Below are 27,176 nucleotides of genomic sequence, written 5' to 3'. Positions count from 1 at the left end.
GGAGAAGATGGCAGAAAGAAACATCAAATGGGCACATATTCACGCATTTTTTGAACTAGAATCACAGTTGCACATTAGGAAAGTCCATAGACTGACCAGAGGCCACTTTGTTCTAAACAACCTCTAAAATGAGAGTCAACAAAGCAGCGCAGGTGCTCAGCCATTCGGTAGCAACAGGCGTATACACCTACCCATCTATTGGAAAGTTGCCTGGGGAGGCTGCTTATACTGCGGAGTTCGTTACAATGATAGACGGACTGTTTGATTCATTTAACACCAGGTTTGTCAAGGGCAAAGGAAAATTGAGGAGGCCTATGTGTGAAAACTCTGCGCATTGGTCATTCTTTGAATCATGCTTGCTTGTACTCCAAAGCTTAAAAGTGCTTGGAGCAAAAACATGTGATGTTTGTCAAAGGATGGTGGCTTGCAATTTCTTGCATTTCACAGCTGTGGCAGCACATAAAGGAAAGCACAGATGCTCATTTTATGCTCACATCTAGGCTTCATCAGGATGTCATTGAGAATTTGTTCTCCGCCATTCGGCGAAAGGGCAGATTCCGAGAAAATCCATCAGCGAAGGAGTTTCGCTTTTAGAATGGTCATGGTAGCTGAACTGATAAAGCCATCTCTGAGTGAAAACTGTTCCCCTGACCATGCCAAATTTATCTTCACACTGCAAACACTGACAAAGAACAGAGTCAAGAAACCATCTCCATCTATCTCCCATACCAATAGGGCACAACAGGACCATGGAGTTTGCAGCATGTCACTTGATCTCCCTGAAGAGAATACACTGGCTTACATCGCAGGCCACATCTCTCATAGAATCCTCACCTCACATGAACTGTCCTCAAAATGCCACATATGCAGAGAAGTTCTGCTATGACCTGATGCCACTTTAGTTGATCCTGCCCTCACATTCATTCACCATAAGGTATATGACACATCGACGTCTGACTTTGGCTCCCTGATGGTGCCTTCTGAGATATGAGATATGCCATTTATTGTCACTATACATGTACAGTGAAACTGAAAGCTGCTCGTACTCAGTGCATACATACAATTTAGCACAAAAAACAAGAAACAGAAAAAACAAAAAACAGAAGGGAGATGGGGGGGGGGGAATAGGTGCACAAATTCTGCGGCGCTACATACATATATACAGATGGAAGTCCGTGTTGGGTGGTGTAGTCAGTGCATGTGTGAATTTGAATTTATAGTAGATCTAATTCTCGGAAAGCAACTATTCCTGAGTGTTTTGTCCTGGATTTGATGCACCTATAGCGCCTTCCAGAGGGCAGCAGGTCGAACAGTCCAAACGCAGGATGGGAGCTGTCTTTGATGGTCTTCTTTGCCCTGCTAAGGCAGCGGGAGGTGTAGATGTCCATCAGGGAGGGGAGAGGGCAGCCAATGATCCTCTGCGCTGTCCTGGTTACCCTCTGAAGCCTCTCCCTGTCTGCCATGGTGCAGCTGCCATACCATGCTGTAATGCAGTATGTCAGCAGGCTCTCGATGGACGAGCGGTAGAAGGTCAGCAGCAGGTTAGAGTCCAGGTTGTGCTTCCTGAGGACTCTCAGGAAGTGCAGCCACTGCTGAGCCTTCTTGATGACCGCTGTCGTGTTGTCCGTCCAGGAGATGTCAGCAGCGATATGGACACCGAGAAACCGGAAGGTGTTGACCCTCTCCACACACTCGCCGTTGATGTGTAGGGGGGCATCAAATTGTCCCTAGTGTGTGCAGGATAGTGTTGATGTGCGGGGATCGCTGGTCGGTGCGGGCTAGGTTGATCGAAGGGCCGGTTTTTGTGCTGTATCTCTAAACTAAAAACTAAAACTAAAACAAACGTCTTCTCTCTTTCAGGATATTAATAATATTCTTGGCCGGTAAGTGCTTTCTTGTCCATATTTGGCTGACAATTATATATTCTGTAGCACAACTCATTCCACCTGTAGTCCTTTGCATTGTGCAAGCTGTTAATGGCCTGCGAAGTGACTGAATACTTGGTTAATTGGAGCAAAAAACATTAGGGGCTGGAAGAAAGCTGAGAAGGAGTAGTGTGCGGGACAAAGCCTGGTGAGTGATAGGTGGATACAGTTGGGGTGGGTGGGGGAGGGTTGATTGGCAGTGGAATAAGCGAAACGGGCTCGAGATACAAAGGCAACAAACATGTATCAGATAAGAAGAGAAGATGGGTGAAATGCAAAGCAAAAGTGAGGGATCTAGATGGAAGAACAGGCATTTCAGCCACAATGTCTATGCCATACATGATGCCAAGACACCCTTATCTGCTTGTACATAATCCATATCACTCCATTCCCTATATATCCAAAAGTCTCTTCAACACCACCACCGTATGTGCGACCACCACCGCCCCTCGCAGCATTTTCCAGGCACTCACCGCCCTCTGTGTAAAAAAAAACTTGTCCCGCGGATCTCTTTTAAACTTTGCCCCTCTCACCTTAAAACTGCCCTCCTGTATTTAATACTTACATCCAGGGAAAAGGGTTCTTGCTGTCTAACGTATGTATGCTCCTCATAATTTTATATAATTCTATTAGGTCTCCCCTTAACCTCTGATGTTCCAGAGAAAATAATCCAAGTGTGTCAAACATCTTGGCTATAGCCAATAGCACCAAATCCAGGCATCATTCCGATAAACCTTTCCAAAGCCTCCATATCCTCTGGTTAAAGGGATGAGCACCTGCATGCAATACTCCATATGCGGCCTAACGAATGTCTAATAAAGCTGCATCATGATGTCACGACTAGAATTTATCTTGCACTAAACATTATTCACATTATCATTTATCTACACTGTGGATGGCTCGATTGTAATCATCTATTGTTTTTCTGCTGACTAGTTAGCACGCAAAAAAGCTTTTCATTAAACTTCAGTACAAGTGATAATGAACTAAATGCAACGACTCGTGCACAATGAGTTGATCAATGAAAACAAGCGTATAATATGCATTGTTTGCCACTCTATCCACTTGTGTTGCCAAGAATAGGGGGGAGAAATGGGATGTACTGGGTTGGGTACGGAGAAGAGGGAGGCAGCAGGGAGGGTAATTACCTACGTTGGAAAATTCAATTGGAGAAGCAAGAACTGCTCAGAGAACTCAACAGATCAAGCAGTATCCAAAGATGGGGAAACAGGGACAACATTTCAGGTCAATACTGTCAATTCGTCAATACTGGGAAAGACTTGGAAAAGGCTGCTTCTCTCTCCTATCCTGTCCATTACCTGGAAAGCCCCTGAGGCTCCAGTCCTTCTAATCAATGTAACCAAAGCATTGTTGCATTGTTATTGTACATCTTTTCCACACCTTCAACAGGATCTTCACACTTAATTCCTCTAACACACACAGTTCAGAAGGCATATCCATTATTATTATTATTATTATTAAAGCTTTATTTCAGACACAGGTCCATATACACATCAAACAGTACAAAGAATCACAAAGATACATTAAGAAATTGCATATTAGCCTAAAATATATATAAGCTATTGCACCAATGCCATCTTAGCCTAGAAGTGAATCTATAGCAGCTTTTCAGAGGGCTGACTAAGGCTTCAATTATGTGGATCTCTGACTTATCCAGGCGACACATAAAACTAAACATCAGCTGTCTTAAGAGTGCCTTACAGGTTGGCACTCTAGTGGACACAAACAATTGACTGGCACTATGCCACCTAGGGACACGAAGTAGCAACCTCATTGCATCATTGTATGCTACCTTAAGCCTCTGCATACTCTTTTTCTTATACTTAGACCACAATTGAGCGGTATATAACGGTGTGATGTAGGTTCTGAACAGGGAACACTTCACATGGTCAGAGCACATATAAAACTTCCTTATAAGCATGTTGGCTTGAAGATAAATTTTACAGCGCTGTCGGTAGAGGTCTTTGTCATCCTTCCAGTCATCAGATATGACATGACCTAAGTATTTAATTTCCTCACACACTGCAAGAGGACTGTCTGACAAATAAAAGGTCAGAAAAGTTGATTCCCTGTCCTCAGCGCTTCTAACTACCATTATGTGGCTTTTCTTAGCGTTATACTTTATGTCATAATCAAGGCCATACTGAGAGCACACCTTCAGCATCTGCTGCAGCCCAGCACTATATGGACAGAGCAGGACCAGGTCGTCTGCATACATCAGATGATTAACAATAGTGTTGCCCACAAGACAGCCAGTTTTTAACCTATTTAACTGATTTGACAATTCGTCCATATAAACATTAAATAAAAGAGGAGACAAAATTCCTCCTTGCCGCACTCCGTTACTAACACTGAATGGAGCAGATACAACATTGTCCCATTTAACCTGAAACGTTTGATGGGCATACCAAAACACTAAAATTCTCACTAAGAATTTAGGGGCACCTCTATTTAGCAATTTTACAAACAATTGTTCATGATTAATTCTATCAAATGCCTTGGACGCATCAATAAAACATAAAAATACAGATGAATTCAGGCTCGAGTACCTGAACACAATCTCTTTAAGAGCATAGATACACAGGTCAGTTCCATGCTTTCTTTTAAACCCAAACTGATTGTCATTAGTAAGGACATACATTTCTAGCTTTGTCAACAGTATTCTCTCCAGTACTTTAGATAAGATACTGGCTAATGCAATAGGTCGGTAATTATCAATACTGTTGAGCCTACCAGCCTTATCTTTAATCACAGGCACTAACATTACAGACATAATATCATTTGGCAAGACACCATGAACCAAACAACCATTAAAGCACATGGAGAGCAAGGGGCAGAGCTTATAGCTGGCATATTTTAGATGTTCTGCAGTAATGCAGTCCATACCACAGGCTTTGTTGTTATCCAACATGTTAATGGCATCATAGACATCAACTGCCCCAACTACCATATCTACAGAGAGATCAATATGTTCATGATTGATTCTAACTGGGTTACTTTTAACACAGTTAAAAAGGTTACAGTAGTGCTCACGCCAACTCTCAGCTATTTTTTCTGGGCTACTAACACCTTCAATGTCAGACGGTAGGGGTGTTTTGCTGTTATTCATTACTCTGACCTCCTTCCAGAAGTCAGTAAGGTTGTTATTCTGTAGCTTCCTGGCAAGCGAGTCTGCTCTCATTGTGTTTTCATTTTTCTTAATAAAACAAAGTGCATTTTTAACTCTAGCATTTGTGCGTTTTTTCCTATCTAGCAATGCCCCCTGTCTAGGCCTACCTGCCTCTGACCAGAGTCTAAAGGCCTCTCTTGCCTCAGCGTACTGCTCAGCCACAAACTCATTCCACCCAGGTCTGATGTTGGGTACCCTACATCTGCTTTTACAAAAGGGATCACTGGAGGCATTGAGACATTTCACAATAACATCATACATGGCACAGAGTTTTTCAGCATGTTGCACGTCCTTACAATTCATATCTGAGCACATTAGGGCCTCTTGAGGCAATTCAATATTATTTAAAAAACTGTCCGTTCGCAGTGAATATCCAGCCATAACCTCTCTGCTCAGTTTTGACCAGTCCAGTTTACTTGAGGGAGCAGCATTATTATTACTGGACAGCAGGGGGACATTCTCAACATTTAACCGTGCAGCAATAGGTATGTGATCAGAGGTGGCAAGTTCATAACAAATCTCCACCTTTTCGAGTGCGGCATGAGCATCGGCTGTGGTCACAATATGGTCTAGCCAAGATGTTGTGTGCCACGCCTCACTAACATAGGTAAAACTTGTGTCAGGCAACAGAGCTTTACTCGATAGAATTAGTTTAGATTCATTACAAAACTGCTGCAGGTGTGCTGCAAATAAAGATTTGCTATCTGACATGTCAGCATTAAAATCACCCATGACGTAGACACAGGATGAGCTGTTGTCCTCTATAAAGGACTGAATAAAAGCTAACCTGTTCAGAAACTCGTCCTCATGCTCATACGATTCATACGGTGTATAAACATTTAAGGCAGTAAATTTCTTTCCATTATAATTACACTCCAGCCCTATGGCCCAGTCAACATTTAGACGCACCACCTTCACCAGTGAGTCATATTTGATGTTCCACAGTATAGCTACACCACCAGCTATCCTACCCCGAACCAGCCTCGTACTGAGGTCGGTAGTGGACTCTCCAGCCCCATGGAGAAGGTTAATAGCTAGTGGCAGTGAAGCAATCGATAACAAAAACCAATGTCTCATGTGCAAGGGATGAGATATGATACAATACGTTAGAACTTTACTCATCCCAGGAGAGAAATTGATCTGCCAACAGTCATAAAACACAAGATCCATAAAACATGAAATTAAAGTGATAAGTGGAGTGTCCAGGATTTGGGATGCAGTACAGGGAGTACAATACTATCAGAAGTGCTGATTTTTGGTTGAGGTCTCCATTTGCTTTCTGAGGTAGTCCTTGCAGAATACTATTAAAATTCTCCTTGATACACCGTGGTCAATAACTATCCCCAATCAACACATAGAATAACTTGATTTATATATTTCTCATATATGTTGTTCATATTTCCCTCAGACCTCAGTCTTGGATAGTAGTCTGTGAAGAGTCAGAAGTTGTGGGCAGTGCTGATACGTATATAAAGTGAGATTCTACTTTTACATCTCAGCGATATGTTTTATTTCCAACACAGGTGTGAAAACATGCAGTTCCAGAGGGCCGCCAGAGTTTCCATTGACCTCAGGCAAGATGATTTCAGCGGCCCCTTTCAGTTCAACCTGTGGAAACGGATGCTGAAGCTAATTAATCCAGGTAAACTTATCTTCTGGTAGCGTCGAGGAATTATGGTGAATGAAATATGGAAGAGATTTTGATAGAGGTATGAGAAAAATTGACATATTTGGTCCAGTCTGAAGAAAGGTTTTGTCCTGAAACGTCACCTATTCCTTTTATCCAGAGATGCTGCTTGACCCGCTGAGTTACTCCAGCTTCTTGTGTCTATCTTCAGTGTGAATTAGTACCTGCAGGTCCATCCTACACATTTGGGCCGGGCCAGTTCAATAGCGATACACCAGATATGTAACACGGCTGGTAATCCTGGGGCCTGAACTAACTGTTTAATGATCTGAGTTCAGTACAGTACAGGAGTAGACCCTTGGGCCCACAATGTCCATGCTGTCAATGAAGCCAAGATAAACTAATCTCCTCTGCCTGAAACTTATACCTCCATTCTGTGCATAACCATGTGCCTCTCTCAAAGCCTCTTAAATCCCACTATTGTGTCTGCCTCCAGCATCTCACCCAGCAACATGTTCCAGGCTTCATCTGTGTTAAACACAACTTGCCCCAAACATATTTTTAAACGTCATCCCCCTCACCTTAAAGCCACGTCCTGTGGTCCTCCACATTTTTGCTCTGCGGGAAAAAAGGTTATGAATATCTACCCTCTCTGTACCTTCCATCATTTTAAGCATTGCTACCAGTTTCAAATCACACTATGGAAACAGTGCAATTTAAATTCTGTCATCATTTGGAATTTAGCAACAACTTAAGATGACCACAAAAAATGCAGATTGTGCTAAAATCCCTTCTGGTTCATTCATGCTCCTCAGCACAGTAGATCTGCCATCCTTATCCAGCTTTCGTGATGCCAGACTGACTACTGTGGTTCAAATGAGAAAGTGCAGCAGCAACTCAGTGGGTCAGCGGTAGCTGCGGAGGAAATGGACAGGTGACGTTTCTGGTCAGGACACCTCTTCAGACTCATTCAGACTGATTCAACCAGTCTGTAGAAGTTTCTCACTCCTGAAATATCACCCATCCATTCCCTTCACTAATGTTGTCTCATCTGCTCAGTTCCTCCAGTACTCTGTGCTCAGGTCAACATTCTAGCATCTGCTGTTCCTTGTCTGGATGGTTCCTAAATGCTATGTGAGATGCTCCAGTAAAGGCAGTAAATGGTGGCCTTAACAGCAATGCCAAATTAGGTGAAATCCGCGATGTGGACATTCACGCTGTTGCTGCTGGTAATAGCCCTGTCCCACAGTATGAGTTCATTCCAAGAGCTCTCCTGAGTTTAAAAGTAATCAAACTCGTGGTAAGCATGGAGAATGAATGTAGAGGGTACGTCGGAGCTCCGGGATGTCTCTTAGCGGCTCGTAATGCTAACGGCAGGTACTCGGGAAGACTTGCTAACGGCAGATATGCACGGGAAGACTTGTGAAGATTTTTCAACATGTTGAAAAATGTCCACGAGAGCCCCGAGTACCGACGAGTGGCCATTACCATAAATCTCCGAGTTAGAATCAGGGCAAACTCGGGAGAGCTTTTGGAATGAACTTGTACCATGGGACAGGGCTTTTAGGCAGCTGCCTTAGCGCCAGAGACCCGGGTTGGACACTGTCCTCGGCTGCTGTCTGTGTGGAGTTTGCACGTTCTCCCTGTGACCACATGCGTTTCCTCCATCTGCGCTGGTTTCCTCCCACATCCCAAAGACATGCAGGTTTGTAGGCTCGTTGACCTCTACAACTTGCCATGAGTTTGTAGCGAGTGGATGAAAAAGTGGGATAGCTAGAATTAGTGTGAACGTGTGATCGATGGTCTGCATGGATGCGGCAGGTCAAAGATCAATTTCCATGCTGTATCTCTTTAACCTCTATGCTGTTGCAAGGTTGTGCCAGTGAGTCAGTGAGTGAGCAATAGTGTCACATCAGAGCCCTCCCCAACCTCCAAGTGTTGTGCCTCGAGAGAGGGAAGTGGCGAGGCAGGCAGGAATGCCTGATAAATAATGGCTATTCCTGATAGTACGGAAGATATATACATCCATATAGTTTAGGATTAGAAAGGATAGACAGTCAGCACCTTTACCAGAGTGAAAATATCAAAGAGTTTGAAAGTATCTGTAGTGACCCCCCTCCCTGCCCCACTACCTCACCCTCTTCACCTATATCCACCTATCACCTGGGCTGCATGGTGGTGCAGCAGTACAGTTGCTGCCTTCCAGCTCCAGAGTCCCGGGTTCGACCCTCACTACGGGTGCTGTCTGTATATAGTTTGTATGTTCTCCCTGTGACTGCATGGAGTTTACTGCGAGTGCTCCGGTTTCCAACAACATTACAAAGACGTGCAGGTTTGTAGCTTAATTGTATTGTGTAAATTGTCCCTAGTGTGTAGGATGGAACTAGTACGGGTGACCAGTGGTTGGCGTGGACTCGTTGAGCCGAAGGGCCTGTTTCCACGATGTATCTCTAAAATAGACTAAACTAAATCACTTGCTAGGCTTTGTGCAATTCCACCTTTCTCTTCCAGCCAGCGGGCGTAACTGAATGGTGAGAGGGGCAACATTTAAAGGTGATGCGTGGGCCAAATGTTTTACACAGAGGGTGGTGGGTACCTGGAATCTGGTGCTAGCAGTGGTGGAGACAGATCTGACAGTGGTGTGTTGGATGTTCACATGGATATGTAGGGATATGGATAACGTGTAGGCGGAGAAGCTTAGTTTAACTTGGCATCATGTTCAGCATGAATACAGTAGACAGTTCTTGTGCTGTACTGCGATATGTTCTAAATATGTTCGGCGTGGTGCAGTGGTAGAGTTGCTGCCTTACAGTGCTTGCAGCACCACAGACCCGGGTTCGATCCCGACTACGGGTGCTATCTGTACGGAGTTTGTACATTCTCCCCATGACCGCGTGGGTTTTCTCCGAGATCGTCTGTTTTCACCCACACTCCAAAGATAACCATATAACCATATAAGATGTCCAGGTTTGTAGGTAAATTGGCTTTGTGTATGTGTAAAATTATTCCAAATGTGTGTAGGATAGTGTTAATGTGCGGGGATCGCAGGCCAACGTGGACTCGATGGGCTGAAGGGCCTGATTCCAGCTGCATCTCCAAACTAAACTAAATTAAAGAGAAAACAGATAATGTTTCCGATCTGCGGCCTGTGTTCAGAACTGAGTAAAAAGGAAACAGCATCTTCTAACATTTCCCACTTTTATTTTAGATACCCAGCATCTGCAGTTTCCTGTTACATTTTCATTTACTGTGCATGAATGTATGTTGACCAACCACTGAAAGTGTCAAACTGTTTGATTGGCAAATCGCGTGGATTCACCATCCAGACTTTTTTCTCCTCTTCAGTCCCAATCAAACTGAAGCTGAATCCGGACACTGCGCATCCGAGACTCATCCTGTCCAGTGACCTAACAGCCATCAGACTTGGTGCTAAACAGAAGGTCCCTGACAAGCCAGAGCGATTTGTGCAGTGGCACGGTGTCCTGGCATCTCAGGGCTTCAATACTGGGAGCCACTACTGGGAGGTCGAGGTCGGAAGGAACACCATGTGGAGTGTGGGAGTGGTAAAAGCATCGGTATTGAGGAAAGCGGAGTTCACACCGGAACCAAAATCTGGTGCCTGGTTATTGTGGCGTCTGGGAGAGGAATATACCACTATGTCTTCACCACGTACTGCCCTCCCTGTTCCAGTCAAACCCCAGAGATTGGGCATCTACCTGAACTATGAGGCTGGCCAGGTGACACTGTACAATGCTGATGACATGTCACATCTGTACACTTTCAGGGACAAATTCACTGAGAAACTCTATCCTTTCTTCTTAACGGGTTGCAAAATTGATTCATTGCAAATAGTCCACTTGAATATATAGGTTTATTTGGTTTATCATGCAACCAACCTTTATGGGGAGACAGTTGGGACGGGCCTACTTCCAGCGGTTATCAATGTTAATCAGCGAGTCCAACACTGATAAGTCGTTCCAACACCATCTCTACCTGTAAACTATTATTAATAGTGTTTAACTCCATATATCTACTAGATGGCCGGGGGACCCATTGGATCCCTGTCACACGAAAGTCCCATTCCGCCAACGCAATATTCCACCACACTGCGCATGCACGCCTGACGGGCCCGCACTGTGCAGGCGCGACTGCCGCATTCAAAGTTGTGCCGTTGACGGCAGAAATTAAGTTAAAGTTAATAAAGTGAATAGAGAACCCGTGGAGCAGCTTGTAAAATAGAACAAAACTTACTTGTGGAGACGTTGGGTCTCCGTTGTGAGGCCAGGCAAATGCAAACAAAGTAATTGGGATGTCAAGATGGCGGCGGGCCAGCTGCGCAGGCACATTGTGACGTCGAACGTGACTGACGGGCAGGGCAAGTGGGAAAGTGGTTTAGATTCCATTGTGATGTCTTTGTGACGTCGAACACGGCTAATGGGCAGGGCAAGTGGTAAAGTGTTTTTTGTACATTTTAAAATGTCAATAACTTATAAAATATAACATAAATCTGAATGAAACTTGGTTCATTTACATCGCAGGACAATGGTGAATAAGGTGGGCCAAAAATTGGAGGCCTATTTTTCTCAACTTAAATATGCACAAAATTCTGGAATGCAGATAAAAGAGCAGCAAATCTATAGGCTTCAAAGCTAATTATTAGAAGTTAACGTGAAGGAGACTTCACAGGCTAGTTAAAAGAAGGCTTTGAAGCCAATTATAAAAAGTTAATGTGAAGAACTCTTTTAGAATGTCTGATATTGAGGTTACTATGTTCATAAGTGTGTGTGTACGGGTGATCACAAGTTGGCATGAACTCTATGGGCCGAAGGGCTTGTTTCTGTGCTGTATCATTCAATTCAATTCAATAAATCATCTTTAACTTATTCTAGGTTTTGTCCAAATGAATCATTGGCGGCACAGTGACGCAGCGGTAGAGTTGCGGCTTTATAGTGCCAGAGAGCCAAGTTTAATCCTGACTATGGGTGCTGTCTGTGTAGAGTTTGTACATTCGAATATTCGAAAAATAGAATTTTTCGAAGATGTAACTAGTAGAGTGGAGAACCAGTGGATGTGTTATATCTGGACTTTCAGAAGGCTTTCGACAAGGTCCCACATAAGAGATTAGTTTACAAACTTAAAGCACACGGTATTGGGGGTTCAGTATTAATGTGGATAGAGAACTGGCTGGCAGACAGGAAGCAAAGAGTAGGAGTAAACGGGTCCTTTTCACAATGGCAGGCAGTGACTAGTGGGGTACCGCAAGGCTCAGTGCTGAGACCACAGCTATTTACAATATATATTAATGATTTGGACGAGGGAATTGAATGCAACATCTCCAGGTTTGCAGATGACACAAAGCTGGGGGGGCAGTGTTACCTGTGAGGAGGATGCTAGGAGGCTGCAAGGTGATTTGGACAGGCTGGGTGAGTGGGCAAATGCATGGCAGATGCAGTATAATGTGGATAAATGTGAGGTTATACACTTTGGTGGCAAAAACAGGAAAGTAGACTATTATCTGAATGGTGGCCGATTACGAAAAGGGGAGATACTATGAGACCTGGGTGTCATGGTACACCAGTCATTGAAAGTAGGCATGCAGGTGCAGCAGGCAGTGAAGAAAGCGAATGGTTTGTTAGCATTCATAGCAAAAGGATTTGACTATAGGAGCAGGGAGGTTCTACTGCAGTTGTACAGGGTCTTCGTGAGACCACACCTGGAGTATTGCGTACAGTTTTTTTGTCTCCTAATCTGAGGAAAGACATTCTTGCCGTACAGAGAAGGTTCACCAGACTGATTCCAGGGATGTCAGGACTTTCATATGAAGAAAGACTGGATAGACTTGGCTTGTACTCGCTAGAATTTTGAAGATTGAGGGGGGATCTTATAGAAACTTACAAAATTCTTAAGGGGTTGGACAGGCTAGATGCAGGAAGACTGTTCCCGATGTTGGGGAAGTCCAGAACAAGGGGTCACAATTTAACGCTAAGGGGGAAATCATTTATGACCGATATGAGAAAAACATATTTGACACAGAGAGTGGTGAATCTCTGGAATTCTTTGCCACAGAAGGAAGTTGAGGCCAGTTCAATGGCTATATTTAAGAGGGAGTTAGATGTGGCCCTTGTGGCTAAAGGGATCAGGGGGTATGGAGAGAAGGCAGGTACAGGATACCGAGTTGGATGATCAGCCATGATATTGAATGGCGGTGCAGGCTCGAAGGGCCGAATGGCCTACTCCTGCACCGATTTTCTATGTTTCTATTCTCCCTGTGACCGAACGAGTGCTCCAGTCACCTTCCACGTCTCAATGACATGCAGGTTTGTAGAATTATTAGCCTCTAAATTGTCTGTCGTGTGTAGGATAGAACTAGTGTATGGGTGATGGTGATCGGTATGGACTGTTTACACGCTGTATTTCTAAACTAATCTAAACATCACATTTCTCCAGATTTCACTTGTAAATTCAGAGTTAATTCTGATAACCTACCCATGTCCTCTTTAAACTGGTTACAAAATCCTCCTCATAGTTTAGCATATTAATTTCAAAGGAAGGCTTTGAATTTTGACATGAGCAAATAAATCTACAAATTAATTTCTTCTTTGCATTTGCTCATGTTATCCAACTTGGTGACTGGTGCAAAATTAACTGAGAATCTTGCCTCATGACTATTTCATTTGTCATTCAAAAAACCTATGTCTGCATATGAAGGAACAATACATCAATTGCATGTAAACTATGAACAGATTTGTCAATAAATGCACAATCTTAGTTGCATTAGTTGTTTTCAAGTTTGCGAACAATCGTTTTAGACATAGAAGCATAGACATAGGTGGAGGCCATTTGGCCCTTCGAGCCTGCACCCTCTTTTATTTTGATCATGGCTGATCATCCACGATCAGTAATCCGTGCCTGCTTCTCCCCATATCCCTTGATTCCACTAGCCCCTGGAGCTCTATCTAACTCTCTTTTAAATTCATTCAGTGAATTGACCTCCACTGCCTTCTGTGGCAGAGAATTCCACAAATTCACAACTCTCTGGGTGAATAAGTATTTTTCTCATGTCAGTTTTAAATGGCCTCCAGTTTATTCTTGGACTGTGGCCCCTTGTTCTGGACTTCCCCATCATAGGGAACATTTTTCCTGCATCCAGGTTGTCCAGTCCTGTTATAATTTTATACATTTCTATAAGATCCCATCTCATCCTTCTAAATTCCAGTGAATACAGGCGCACTCTTTCCAATCTTTCTTCATATGACACTCTCATCATTTTGAAGACCTCTATCAAGTCCCCCCTTAACCTTCTGCGCTCCAGAGAATAAAGACCTAACTTATTCAACCTTTCTCTGTAACTTAGTTGTTGAAACCCAGGCAACATTCTAGTAAATCTCCCTTGTACTCTATTTTGTTGCCATCCTTCCTATAATTGGGCGACCAAAATTGTACACCATACTCCAGATTTGGTCTCACCAATGCCTTGTACAATTTAAACATTACATCCCAGCTTCTATACTCAATGCTCTGATTTATAAAGGCTAGCATACCAAAAGCTTTCTTTACCACCCTATCTATATGAGATTCCGCCTTCAAGGAACTATGCACGGTTATACCCAGATCCCTCTGTTCAACTGTATTCTTCAATTCCCTACCATTTACCATGTACGTCCTATTTTGATTTGTCCTGCCAAGATGTAGCACCTCACAAGGTGTAGCACCTCACACCACGCCATCCCGGGCATTAACCTCGTGAATCTACGCAGCACTGCTTCAATATCAAGGATGGCCTTCCTCAAATTAGGAGATCAAAACTGCACACAATACACCAGATGTGGTCTCACCAGGGTCGTGTACAACTGCAGTAGGACCTCCATGGTCCTAAACTCAAATCCTTTCGCAATGAAGGCCAACATGCAATTGGCTTTCTTCACTGCCTGCTGTACCTGCATGCTTACTTGCAGCGACTGATGTACAAGCACACATGGTCTCGTTGTACCTCCCCTTCTCCTAATCTGACACCATTCAGATAATAATCTGCCCTCCTGTTCTTGCCACCAAAGTGGATTACCTCACATGTATCCACATGATGCTGCATCTGCCATGCTTCTACCCACTCACCCAACCAGTCCAAGTCAGCTTGCAGCCTCATAGCATCCTCCTCGCACCTCACACTGCCAACCAGCTTTGTGTCATCCGCAAAGTTAGAAATGGTACATTAATTTGCTCGTCTAAATCGTTAACATATATTGTAAACAACTGGGGTCCCAGCACCGAGCCTTGCGGCACCCCACTAGTCACTACCCGCCATTCTGAAAAGGGCCCGTTAATTCCTACTCTTTGTTTCCTGTCTGCCAACCAGTTTTTTATCCATGCCAATACCCTACACCCCAATACCGTGTTCTCTCATTTTACACACTAATCTCTCGTATGTGACCTTGTCAAAGGTTTTTTGAAATCCAGATACACCACATCCACTGGCTCTCTCTTATCCATTCTACTTGTTACACCGTCAAAAAAAATCCAAAAGATTAGTCAAGCATGATTTCCCCTTCATAAATCCATTCTGACTTTCCGATCTCGTCACTGCTTTCCAAATGCGCTACTATAACATCTTTAATAATCGATTCCCACTGCCAATGTAAGGTGAAGTAGTCTATAATTCCCCGTTTTCTCTCTCCCATCTTTCTTAAAAAGTGAACGAATGAATAAATGAATGTATGAATGAATGAATGATTGAATACGTTTATTGGCCAAGTATTCACATACAAGGAATTTGCCTTAGTGCTCTGCCCGCAAGTGGCAACATGACATACAGTGACAGTTAGGAATAACACATAAAAAATTAAACATTAATAATAAAACTTATCGATTACACATGTGAATTAAATAAAATACCAGTGCTAAAGGAGGCTGCAGATTTTTGCTTATTGAGTAGAGCTGCTGCTCGTGGAAAAAAAAACTGTTTTTATGTCTGACTGTGGCAGCATTGACAGTCCGGAGTCGCCTTCAGAGGGAAGTGATTCAAAGAGTTTGTAGCCAGGGTGAGAGGGGTCAGATATTATTTTACCCGTTCGCTTCCTGGCCCTTGCAGTGTACATTTTGTCAATGGAGGGAAGGTTGCAGCCAGAAATCTTATCAGCTGATCGAACGATTCGCTGAAGCCTCCGGATGTCGTGCTTGTTGGCTGAGCCAAACCAGACCGTGATAGAGAAGGTGAGGACAGACTCTACGATGGCCTTATAGAATTGGACCATCATTGCCTGTGGCAGATTGTGCTTCCTCAGCTGCCGTAGGAAGTACCTCTGTTGTGCCTTTTTGAAAAGTGCATTTACATTGGCTTCCCTCCCGTCCACAGGGACTGATCCAGAGTCGAGGCCCATCATTGCATCAACACAGTACATGCCGTAAATATACAATAAAAGTTGCAGAAGTTAAAGCTTGATATTACATCTGTGCATCGTAGGAGGATTGTGAGAAACAGATGAAGTGACCTTTAATTCTCGGGTTGAGTACAATGTTAGCCGGCTGACATTTCAGATCTCTTCATATATTAATCGCGGCAATTGAAGAGTTAAATTAATTTGCGCCACATAGTAACATCGAGGAAGTGGTGGACGCACCAACAGACCAGTTCGCCAGAATTTGGAAAAGGCAACAAATTTGATTAAGTTGCAAGGAGGTCGGGAAATATTAGTTACTAGACCAAGTGCAGGCCCGTTGGGTCTGTTTCCCCAACGTCGTTTGCGGGGGGGGGGGGGGGGGGGGGGGGGGGGAAGAGTGGAGGGAGGGGAGAGGAGGGGAGGGAGGAGGAAACGGGATAGATTTGGGAGAGAAAGGAGAGCGGGGTAGGGGGTGAGAGATGTGGGGGAGGGGGGGAGGGGGGGGGGGGAGGGAGGGGAGAGAGGAGAAACAGCGGGGAGGGAGAGTGGAGGGGGAGGGGAAGGGGGAGAGAAGTGGAAGAGTGGGGAGGAGGAGAGGGGTAGGGGGGGAGTGATGGAAGAGGGATAGGGGGAAGGGCCCAGGGTGAGAGAGGGAAGGGGTGGGGTAGAGAGGGAAGGGGGTGGGATACAGAGGGAAGGGGGTGGGGGGAGGAGAGGGGGGGAGGGAGACGGAGAGGGGGAGGAGAGAAGAGGGGGGAGAGAAGTGGAAGAGTGGGGGAGGGAGGGAGCGGTAGAGGGGTAGCAGGAGTGGTGGAAGAGGGACGGGGGGAGTGGTGGAAGAGGGACAGAGGGGAAGGGGTGGGGAGAAAGGGGAAGGGAGGGGAAGAGAGGGGTTGGGGAGGGGAGAGGGGTGGGGTAAGGGGATAGAAGTGGAAGAGTGGGGAGGGAGGGGTAGGGGGAGTGGTGGAAGAGGAACAGAGGGGTAGGGGGAAGGGGTGGTGGTAGAGAGGGAAGGGGGGTGGGGGAGATAGGGTGAGGGATAGGTGGGAGAGGGAGAGGGGCGAGGAGAGGGAAACATAGAAATTAAGTGCAGGAGTACGCCATTCGGCACTTCGAGCCTGCACCGCCATTCAATATGATCATGGCTGATCATCCAACTCAGTATCATGTACCTGCCTTCTCTCCATACCCCCCTGATCCATTTAGCCACAAGGGCCACATCTAACTCCCACTTAAATATAGCCAATGAACTGGCCTCAACTACCTTCTGTGCCAGAGAATTCCAGAGATTCACCACTCTGTGTGAAAAATGTTTTTTCTCATCTCTGTCCTAAAGGATTTCCCCCTTATCTTTAAACTGTGACCCCTTGTTCTGGACTTCCCCAACATCTGGAACAATCTTCCTGCATCTAGCCTGTCCAACCCCTTAAGAATTTTGTACGTTTCTATAAGATCTGCCCTCAATCTTCTAAATTCTAGCGAGTACAAGCCGAGTCTATCTAGTCTTTCTTCATATGAAAGTCCTGACATCCCAGGAATAAGTCTGGTGAACCTTCTCTGTACTCCCTCTATGGCAAGAATGTCTTTGAGCATTGGACATTGTGACATCACACGATGGAACGTTCACCAGGTGCTGGGGCTCCTGCAAAGGCATATGTAAATGAATCCATTCCGATTGGACACATGTGAACATTGGACATTGTGACATCACACGATGGAACGTTCACCAGGGGCTGGGGCGGGGGGCTGATTCTATGGGTGAGATGCCAGTTTATTTTTAAATATTGGGAGGGGGGGGGAGGATTTGATTAAAAATGTGAACATAAACACGACAAAATGTAATCAGGAGTTTCTATAAGATCCTCCCTCAATCTTCTAAAATCTAGCGAGTACAAGCCGAGTCTATCCAGTCTTTCTTCATATGAAAGTCCTGACATTCCAGGAATCAGTCTGGTGAACCTTCTCTGTACTCCCTCTATGGCTTCTATGGGTGAGGAGCCAGTTTATTTTTGAAATATTGGGGGGGGGGGGGGGGGGGGGGGAGGAAGGATTTGATTAAAAACGTGTACTTCAACACGACGAAATGTAATGAGGAACGGATACTTAGAAAGAAAAGCGAAATCTTTACCGAAATGGAAAAGATCTCGGAGATTGAGCGTCTGGATTGGGCGTGGCAATGAATCAAAGGAAGAAATGCAGCCGGCAGCCGGCAGCCGTACATGCAAATGCCTCCACTCCGATTGGACATCTGCGAGCATCGGCCATTCCGATTGGACATCTGCGAGTATCGGACACGAATCAAAAGGCAGAAAGGGATCCGGACGATAGATAGATAGATAGATAGATAGATAGATAGATAGATAGATAGATAGATAGATAGATAGATAGATAGATAGATAGATAGATAGATAGATAGATAGATAGATAGATAGATAGATAGATAGATAGATAGATAGATAGATAGATAGATAGATAGATAGATAGATATCTCCTTTCCCACGGGTGCAGCCTGGTCGGCACCTTTGTGTCATATTTTATATTTCAGATTTCATATTTACCGCATGTAAATATTTTTACCGCATGTAAATCTTTTATTTTCACCCAACAGCCTCCCGGCGCGAAGCACCTATCTGTAATTAGAAACTAATCGCACTTTATTCTTGCCTCAATACAATCAATTCGCCCTTTAGATTCAACCACGCACTAAGGACATCTTGCCTGTTAATTTACTAATCCGCATGTCTCTAGGGTGTGAGGGACGGACGGAAGCGAAACTCCTGGGAAAACCCACGCATTCACATGGAGAAGGTGCCAACTTCATGGAGACAGGTGGAGGCCAGGATGGAAATTGGGTTACTGTCCCTGTGGGGTGATATCACTAGCTGACAAATACTACCGTCGTTCTATCCGTGGCATTTGCAATGCTTATGGAAACACTGAAATGTTGTCATGCTATCTGTATCCACGACCACCTCAGACAATGCATCCAGATTTTGCGCATTATATGCCTGAAAATATTATCCTCAAATCCCCTTTAAATGTCCCACACCTCACTATAAACCTTTACTCCCTAGTAATATACATCCCTGTCCTCTGCCACTTCTGTTCATACCCCCGCTCCGCTACAATTTCACATAGGTCTAACAGCCTCCCCTTCCAAAATCCACTCCAAAGGAAACGCCGTTGCTTATCCAACTTCCCTCATAGTCGAGATAATTCACTCGAGGCAAACATCTTGGTAAATCACCAAAACTGCATCTTCAATCAGCGTGGCGACCAGAATTCGCACGGAATTCCACCTGCGGCCTACCCCACGTGTAATATTTTTGCTCCATATCCTACTTCCATTCATATTTTGCGGCTGCCTTACGAACCCAAGCACCTGCCCCACTTTCGTATGTGCAGGGAGGAACAGCGGATGCTGGTTTAAACCGAAGATATACACAACATGCTTGAGAGGGGGGAGTGGGGCTTATCTCACGACCATAAACGCCTCCTCTTCCATTATACCAATATAATTCAGTGACCTCCACACTAAACAGGAACAAGAAGAATGTCTTTGGGACCACGCTCAACTCCTGCAGCTCAATACACAGATGACCACACTGGTGTTTAAGGGAATCATTTTGCGCCATTGCAATTACAATGCAATGCTTCTTGATTGCAATAATTCCCCCATCATTTATTTACAGAATCGCTTGGGGGGTCGTCTCTAACATTTGTCAAGAATATCTCGTACTTATTTTGCCCTCCTGATTTCCATTCAATAGGTCGATATCGGCAAGGGGTGGGTGTTGTTAGGCAGATGATTGGAACAAACACCAGGCATAATGGTACTGGAGGCAAAGGGTTATTACGAGAAGACAGGACAAGAGATGATCGGGCCAAAGTCTGGTAAATTATAGACGGAGGTAGGTGAACGAGGGTTTGATTGGAAATGGTTGGACTAGGGCCAGAGATGAAAAGGATAAAAATGTGTGACCATAAGAAGATAAGGAATGATGGGGCGTGTTGTAGAGCAGAGGGATCTAGGAGCGAGGGTGCATGGTTCCTTGACGTTGGACTCGCGGGTAGATAGGGTGGTCAAAAAGGCCTTTGGCACATTGGCCTTTATCAATCAGATTATTGAGTATAGACGTTGGGAGGACATGTTGCAGTTGTATAAGATCTTGATGAGGCAGCATTTAGAGTATTGTGTTCAGTTCTGGGCACCGTGTTATAGGAAAGATGTTGTCAAGCTGCAATGAGTACAGAGAAGACTTACGAAGATGTTGCCTGGACTTGAGGGTCTGAGCTATAGGGAAAGGTTGAGTAGGTTGATAATCTATTCTTTTGAGCGCACAGGACGAGGGGTGATCTTATAGACGTGTATAAAATAATTAGAGGAATAGATCGGGTAGCTGCTCCTAACATGCGGGCGTTAGTTTAGGGATACAGCGCGGAAACAGACCCTTCAGTCCGCACCGACCAGCGATCCCCGCACATTAACACTACTCTACACAATACTCTACAACCAAGGGACATTTTGAAAAAACATTTATATTGATGCCAATTAACCAACAAACCTGTACATCTTTGAAGTGTGGGAGGGAGACAACTGGAGATCTCGGAGAAAACCCAAGCAGGTCACGGAAAGAACGTAGAAACTCCGCACAGACAGCACCCGTAGTCAGGATCGAACCGGGTCTGTGGCGCGTTAAAGCAGCAACTTTACCGCTACGGCACCGTGTTTCATTTTTACCAAAGTACCAAGATTATATGCGTGAACGGTTTTAAACAAGTGAAAGGCGCGGTGCTTTTGAACAAGTGAGAATAATGGGGCCATGAGGTAAAATCATTAAAACAACGAAGAGTCCTATTCCACGAGTCCGCTCTGGGTGAAATCGAATTCGCAGAACAGCACGATCTTGTGGAAGAATAAAGCGAAGGGCACATCTCAACTCTGGTTCCAGACCACTGCCGCGACAGTTTTATAGGTTTACTAATAACCCCAGTTACATATTTAACCGCGTTTCTCACTTCCTGTCTGAACCTATTCTGGGTCATCACATAGATACAAGCAAAGATCTTAGAGGGACAAGATAGACCACTCCTCGAAAAACGCGTAGTATGACGTGTGTGACCGTCGACGCCATTTTGTTAAGCATTTATTGGGCTTCCCCCACACTGTCATGGCGTCCTGATCTAAATTCCATCTCACTGCTCTGCTATCAAGTATTCTAATCGTAAATCTAAACGACCCGACCTGTCATTCTTTAGGTTCCCCAATAAAAAAGAAAGGTGAGAAAATATTTTTATTATTTTCAGTCGATATTCTGTCGTGAAAATGTTATTTTCTGTTCTCCCATCAACAGCCATTGGGAAATGGGTTTGTCGGTACATTAGAAAGTTATTAGACTTATGTTTAATAGATCTTTACTTACCATAATAATAAAGACAGTTTTAACACTTCTGTACATATTAGGTTTTGTTCTTGTAAGGGATTTATTTCCAAAATATGGCCCGCGGACACATTAGGCCCAGTGGCCACGGGATTTTTCGAGCTCAGATTCGTGTCCGAGAATGCGGCGGCTGTTACCTATTATATCCCTCGAATTGCCGAGACATCACAAGCAAAGATCACAAGCCCGCCGTGATCACAAGCCCGCCCATTCAAATATTATACAACTCTGCTCTATCATCTTTGGGTGCAATGGTGGGTCGGGGGGTTAGGCGGCGGCGGCCGCAATCAAAGATACGAGAGCAGCTCTGCTCTATAATCTTTGGTCGGAATGGGACGGCTGCGCGTTATAATGTGCTATCGTTCCACTCCCTCTCCCCCTTCTCCCTCTCCCCCATCTCCCTGTCCCCCTTCTCCCTCTCCCCCCTTCTCCCTCTCCCCCCTTTCTCCCTCTCCCCCCTTTTCCCCTTCTCCCTCTCCCCATCTCCCTCTCCCCATCTCCCTCTCCCCCTTCTCCCTCTCTTCTGTCTCCCCTCTCTTTCGATCTCTCTCTCCCCTCTTTTCTCTCGATCTCTCTCTCTCCCTCTCTTCTCTCGATCTCCCTCCCTTCCCTCTCTCCCTCCCTTACCTCTTCGTGAGAGTTGGCAGCTCTGCTATGCCTTGGGTCCAAAAGAGGATAGAAAGAAAATACTTAATGGTCTTTGTAAGAAGATTTTAATAAGCTCTTCTACATTTAAGGTAAATTGACATATTAGAGGCAAAATACATCTTCAACATACAGATCTCCACACAACTGAAAACAATTGCATTTAAGTGATATATCATCCATTGTTCAGGCATGTAGTTATGATCATCTTTCTTCTTATTAGTTAATCCTAAATGATATCTCCTGTAATTTCAGATGTCAACAGTGGGTCCAGAATACTCATCGACAAGATCTCCTGCACCGAACTGCAGAGTATTTGTCAAATAACTGCCGTCTTATGTACATTGTGTGAAATTGTGATTTGTTAACTGCACAAAACTAATGCAAATGGCGATACATGCCTGCATTTGGCCCATACCCCTCTAAACCTGTCCTAACCATCAAATAACCTAACAGAACTGTCATGAGGAAAGATTTAAAAGACTAGGCTTGTATTCACTGGAGTTTAGAAGGATGAGGGGGGATCTTATCATATTGTTTACAGTGTACTATGTTTACAGATTCTGTTGTGCTGCTGAAAGTAAGAATTTAATTGTTCTATCTGGGACAAGCTAGATGCAGGAAAATTGTTCTACATGACAATAAAACCCTCTTGTTAGATGCAAGGGGATCTTATAGAAACATCTAAATGAATAAAAGGACTGAACAAGCTAGATACAGGAAAAATGTTCCCAATGTTGGGCGAGTCCAGAACCAGGGGCCACAGTCTTAGAACAAAGGGGAGGCCATTTAAGACTGAGGTGAGAAAAAACTTTTTCACCCAGAGAGTTGTGAATTTGTGGAATTCCCTGCCACAGAGGGCAGTGGAGGCCAAATCACTGGGTGGATTTAAGAGAGAGTTAGATAGATCTCTAGGGGCTAGTGGAATCAAGGGGTATGGGGAGAAGGCAGGCATGGGTTATCGATTGGGGCTGATCAGCCATGATCACAATGAATGGCGGTGTTGGGTCGAAGTGCCAAATGGCCTCCTCCTGCACCTATTTTCTATATTTCTAGAACACTCATCCAGCAATCCTCGAGCCCACCAGCTCATCCCGTAGTCAATTCATCAGCTTTTCCATAAGAACTTCCATCAGTTCTTGCAAAAGAATGACAATCAGCCAATCTCGATTACCCTCAGCCCATCAAGCAGTCCCTTAATTCGCACAGAAGTCTGAACTATTGAATGCTCACTGCATCTCTTTCCATGTCAGCAAGTTAATATCCAGCTGCATATGAACCATGTGAAAAATGAATAAATAGATGCATGTGGTGCAGTGATTTGTGCAGCACTATAGGCCTGGAGACCAAGAGGAGTTCACCATTGAACGGAGTTTGAACGGGGGGCTGGAGGCCCCCGACCGAGGAAGAACAAAAGGAAGGGACTTGAACTTTATTTCGCCTTCCATCACAGTGAGGAATGTGTAGGAGTCACTTTGGTGAATGTCCGTATTAAAATGTGTTTTTGAGTGCTGTTGCTTTTAATTGTATGACTGACCTGGCCAATGAAATTCCTCGTATATTGCAAAACATACTTGGAAAATAAAATCTGATTATGATTCTGAAAAGCCTTTCCCTTCCATACTCTTTCCTCTCTTTGATCTTTTTGCAGCTGACTGCCTTTCTGTACATGTTGCAAGAGATTGTCGCGGCATCCAGCATCCTCGGAGAATGTAGAATTAAAGGCAGTTTTAAAGATGGTTATTTGCCTCAAAATTGGGTTATTGTATCTCCAGAACCTCCCCAGAGGCTCTGGGAGACACAAGGTTCAAGAGGGAACACAAAAAGCCTAATTAGGAAGAATATTAAGAGTAAGATTTTCAATTAAAATACTGTAATTGATGGAAACTTGCCTTTAAATTGGTTCCTGGATGAAACCCTGATGGTTCTCACATTGTCTCTTTAAATTTACTCTCCTTTTCACACTTGCATTAAAACACACAGCCACCACCATTCACAGTGATACTGCCCGGCAGTCTCATAATTACAGTCTACACAGCTACCTTGACAGCCACACAAAATGATGTAAATAAAATTGTTTTCCTGTTTAAGAAGTTCAATTGAGAATTATTTGAAATTGTGGGGGTTGATACAAAATACTGTTGACCCACAAATGTGTTGATATGAGACATTCACATTTAAAAAATCCATGTCGCAAAAAAAGCAAGAAGGTGCCCATGTTATTTGACCAACTTGCCAGATTAATTTAAATATACACAATACACAATACAATTTATTTGTCACTTGAACCTCATAGAGGTTGTTGGAGCCCCCGGCGTGCGCTAGAAAAGTGCCGCAGCCATTTAAGCCACGCCGGGCGATGATGTAAGGCCCCGCTCCAGGTCATCCTCGACCCCCGCTACTCGGGCGGAATAATTTGCCGTTGCGGAAGCCCCGAAAAGCGGTCTCCCAGCAGGGACCCGCAGGCTCCGATATTACTGTCTGCCAGGCCTGCGGTTGGAGCCTCCGAATCTCCGGGGCTCGGGTCACAGCAGCGCATGGGTACATATGTAGGTATGTATGCATTAGTTTTGCTCCTAATTCCCTTTTCAAAATCATTAATATATATGGTAAACAGTTGCAGCCCCAACACCAAGCCTTGTGGCAAAAAAATCCAGAAGATTAGTCAAACATGATTTTCCTTTCATAAATCCATGTTGACTTGGACAGATCCTTTTACTGCTATCCAAATGCCCCATTATTGCATCTTTAATAATTGACTCCAGCATCTTTCACACCACCAAAGTCGGGCTAACTGGTCTGTAATTTTCCGTTTTCTCTCACGCTCCTTTCTTGAAAAGTGGGATAGCATTAGCTATCCTCCAATCCACAGGAGCTGATCGTAAATCTATTGATCGTTGGAAAATGATAATATATATAAATATATATGTATGTGTATATATGCATGTATGTGTATATATGCATGTATATGTGTGTATATACGTATGTGTATATATATATATATATGTTTATATATGTGTATATATGTATGCATATAAATGTATCAATATGTATGTGCATTTGTGTATGTGTGTATATATGTGTGTGTATAAATATATATATATGCATATATTTATTATTACTATATAATTATATATATAATTGCCTTTATGGTTTATGTATATCATCTTACAAGACAAATAAATTAATAGTGATGATTTAAATCAAAGTTGCTTCTGATACATGAGAATAAACTATTATCTCTAACTTGCCTCTCACACACAGACACACATTCATATAAATATATTAAATATATATACGTTAAATTTAATTTTTTGCAGTGTGTGTTAAAGCAATACAATGCAAGGGAAACTACACAAAGGAGGGGTCTGTTCCCGCTACAAGATACTTGAGGATCTTTGCTTTGGATCAAAGATTATAGCGGAGCTCTATAATCTTTGCTTTGAAATCACAGCGGGTGGAATACCGGAAGTCGAGTGTCGCGTAACAAATGGCGGCCCGTGACGTTCCGTTGCGTACTACACGTCAGCCATTGAATTGTCACCTCCCACGTTCTGGTTCCAGGCCACTGGTGCGCCAGTTTCTTGTGTTTACTAATAAACTCCGGTTAAATATTTAAGCGCGTTCTTCACTTGCAGGTCTGAACGTACTCTGGGTCCTCCTATAGATTCACGCGTTGGCACACGTGCTGATATTCGTAAAGCAAGGGCGTACTTAACATGAAGATGTACATTCCCTACCGGTGGGTGTAGGCAGATGAGGTATTTGAGGCTGGTAGATGAGGTATTTGAGGTAGATAGAAAACACAACACTTGCAAACGAATTTGGGCAAATTCGAAGATAAGAAATTTTCCTACAAATATGAGGCTAAAAGCTTGCCAATGGACGACTGTAGATGGGCCATCTTGGACAGAAATGAAACAACTGGACCGAAGGCTCTATTACAGTGCTGGCATTACTTTATGAATGATGACACTCTACGAGGGACCACAAGAGGTGCTCAATTGGAGTTCAAAGCGTTCGTTGCCGCACGTCAATCAAATACCACTTTGCACCGGCAGAGTGGATTTATCAGCTTCATTTAAAAACAGTGAAATCATGTCGCATTCCCAAAATACTCCCCCAAACGGCCATATAAGGTAATAAATCTGAAAATAACTATCTCTTTTGCAACGACAAGAACACAAATCTAAACAATCTGGAAATCCAGAAATCGACCTTTGGGTCCCAAGAACAGAATCTGAAAAATGCCTAACGTCTTAGCTCCAAGACTCATCACTCTGGACTGACGAGGGACCATCAGCGATTGAAGGGATGGTCGTTGATCTGAAACACCAACCCTTGAGCTGCCCTTTTTTCTTCTGTTTCGAGCACTTCCTATGTCTATTTCAAGTTTTCAGGTAGTTGCCCCGCGTTATCATTAACCCACTTTCAATTTCTCCTTTCTGTTCTTAATATCATTTTGGTTTCGTTATCAATCAAGCAGGAGAGAGAAAAACTAAGGGATGTGGATAAAATGAAATGGGAAATTATTGCTGAACGTACTCGGGCGCATCTGACGGGAGTGTGAGACGAGGTGTTGAACATTTCGGTGGACTCGTTTTACGCGATGCATATGAATTTGGGGGGAGAGGTTATCGTTGGGAGAGATTTAAGTGGTGGCCTGCGTTGACAACCGACAAGGGAGCCCGAATCGACGGAAGCCAGTTGTGCTGTGTGGGCGATTGTGAAGGTTTATTATTGGCTTGGTGAGAGTGAGGAGGACAGTAACACAGAAGGCAGATTCAGATTTCTGTTCACCTACATCAGCGGCACCATCAACACCAACCACTTTGTCCTTTTGTCTCACTTGGTTACCAACTTGCACCCCACACCACCACTCGCTACTAGTTAACACTCAACTCCAATATGTTGGAAGCACGAATAACTGCACACGCTGGAGTAGCTCACCCGGTCATGGGATCTGACGAAAGG

The 27,176-nt window shown here is 44.1% G+C and overlaps 1 protein-coding gene and 1 long non-coding RNA gene across 2 annotated transcripts; both read left to right on the top strand.

Moving 5' to 3' along the window:
• Positions 1-1,826: 1,826 nt before the first annotated feature.
• On the top strand, positions 1,827-11,643 carry LOC129693875 (zinc-binding protein A33-like). The gene is made up of 3 exons (XM_055630619.1): positions 1,827-1,883; positions 6,639-6,757; positions 10,088-11,643. Exons 2-3 carry the CDS (start codon positions 6,649-6,651, stop codon positions 10,609-10,611), a joined length of 633 nt encoding a protein of 210 aa, XP_055486594.1. The 5' UTR covers positions 1,827-1,883; positions 6,639-6,648; the 3' UTR covers positions 10,612-11,643.
• Positions 11,644-20,051: 8,408 nt separating this feature from the next.
• Positions 20,052-24,020, top strand: LOC129693876 (uncharacterized). Its single transcript, XR_008722925.1, has 2 exons — positions 20,052-21,396; positions 22,458-24,020. It is a non-coding gene; the product is annotated as an uncharacterized LOC129693876 (long non-coding RNA).
• Positions 24,021-27,176: the final 3,156 nt, after the last annotated feature.

Source organism: Leucoraja erinacea, unplaced genomic scaffold (genome assembly GCF_028641065.1).
Source record: "Leucoraja erinacea ecotype New England unplaced genomic scaffold, Leri_hhj_1 Leri_457S, whole genome shotgun sequence".
NCBI classification, from domain to species: domain Eukaryota; kingdom Metazoa; phylum Chordata; class Chondrichthyes; order Rajiformes; family Rajidae; genus Leucoraja; species Leucoraja erinaceus.
Note: the sequence above shows the minus strand (reverse complement) of the source record. Positions and strands in the feature narration are given on the sequence as shown.

What these genes read in the sequence shown, in the direction of transcription:
- LOC129693875 (XM_055630619.1), top strand. Translation starts at nt 6,649, where the DNA reads ATGCAGTTCCAGAGGGCCGCCAGAGTTTCCATTGACCTCAGGCAAGAT. An exon ending in GCTGAAGCTAATTAATCCAG is followed by an intron (nt 6,758 to 10,087) that starts GTAAACTTATCT and finishes TCTCCTCTTCAG; the next exon opens with TCCCAATCAAACTGAAGCTG.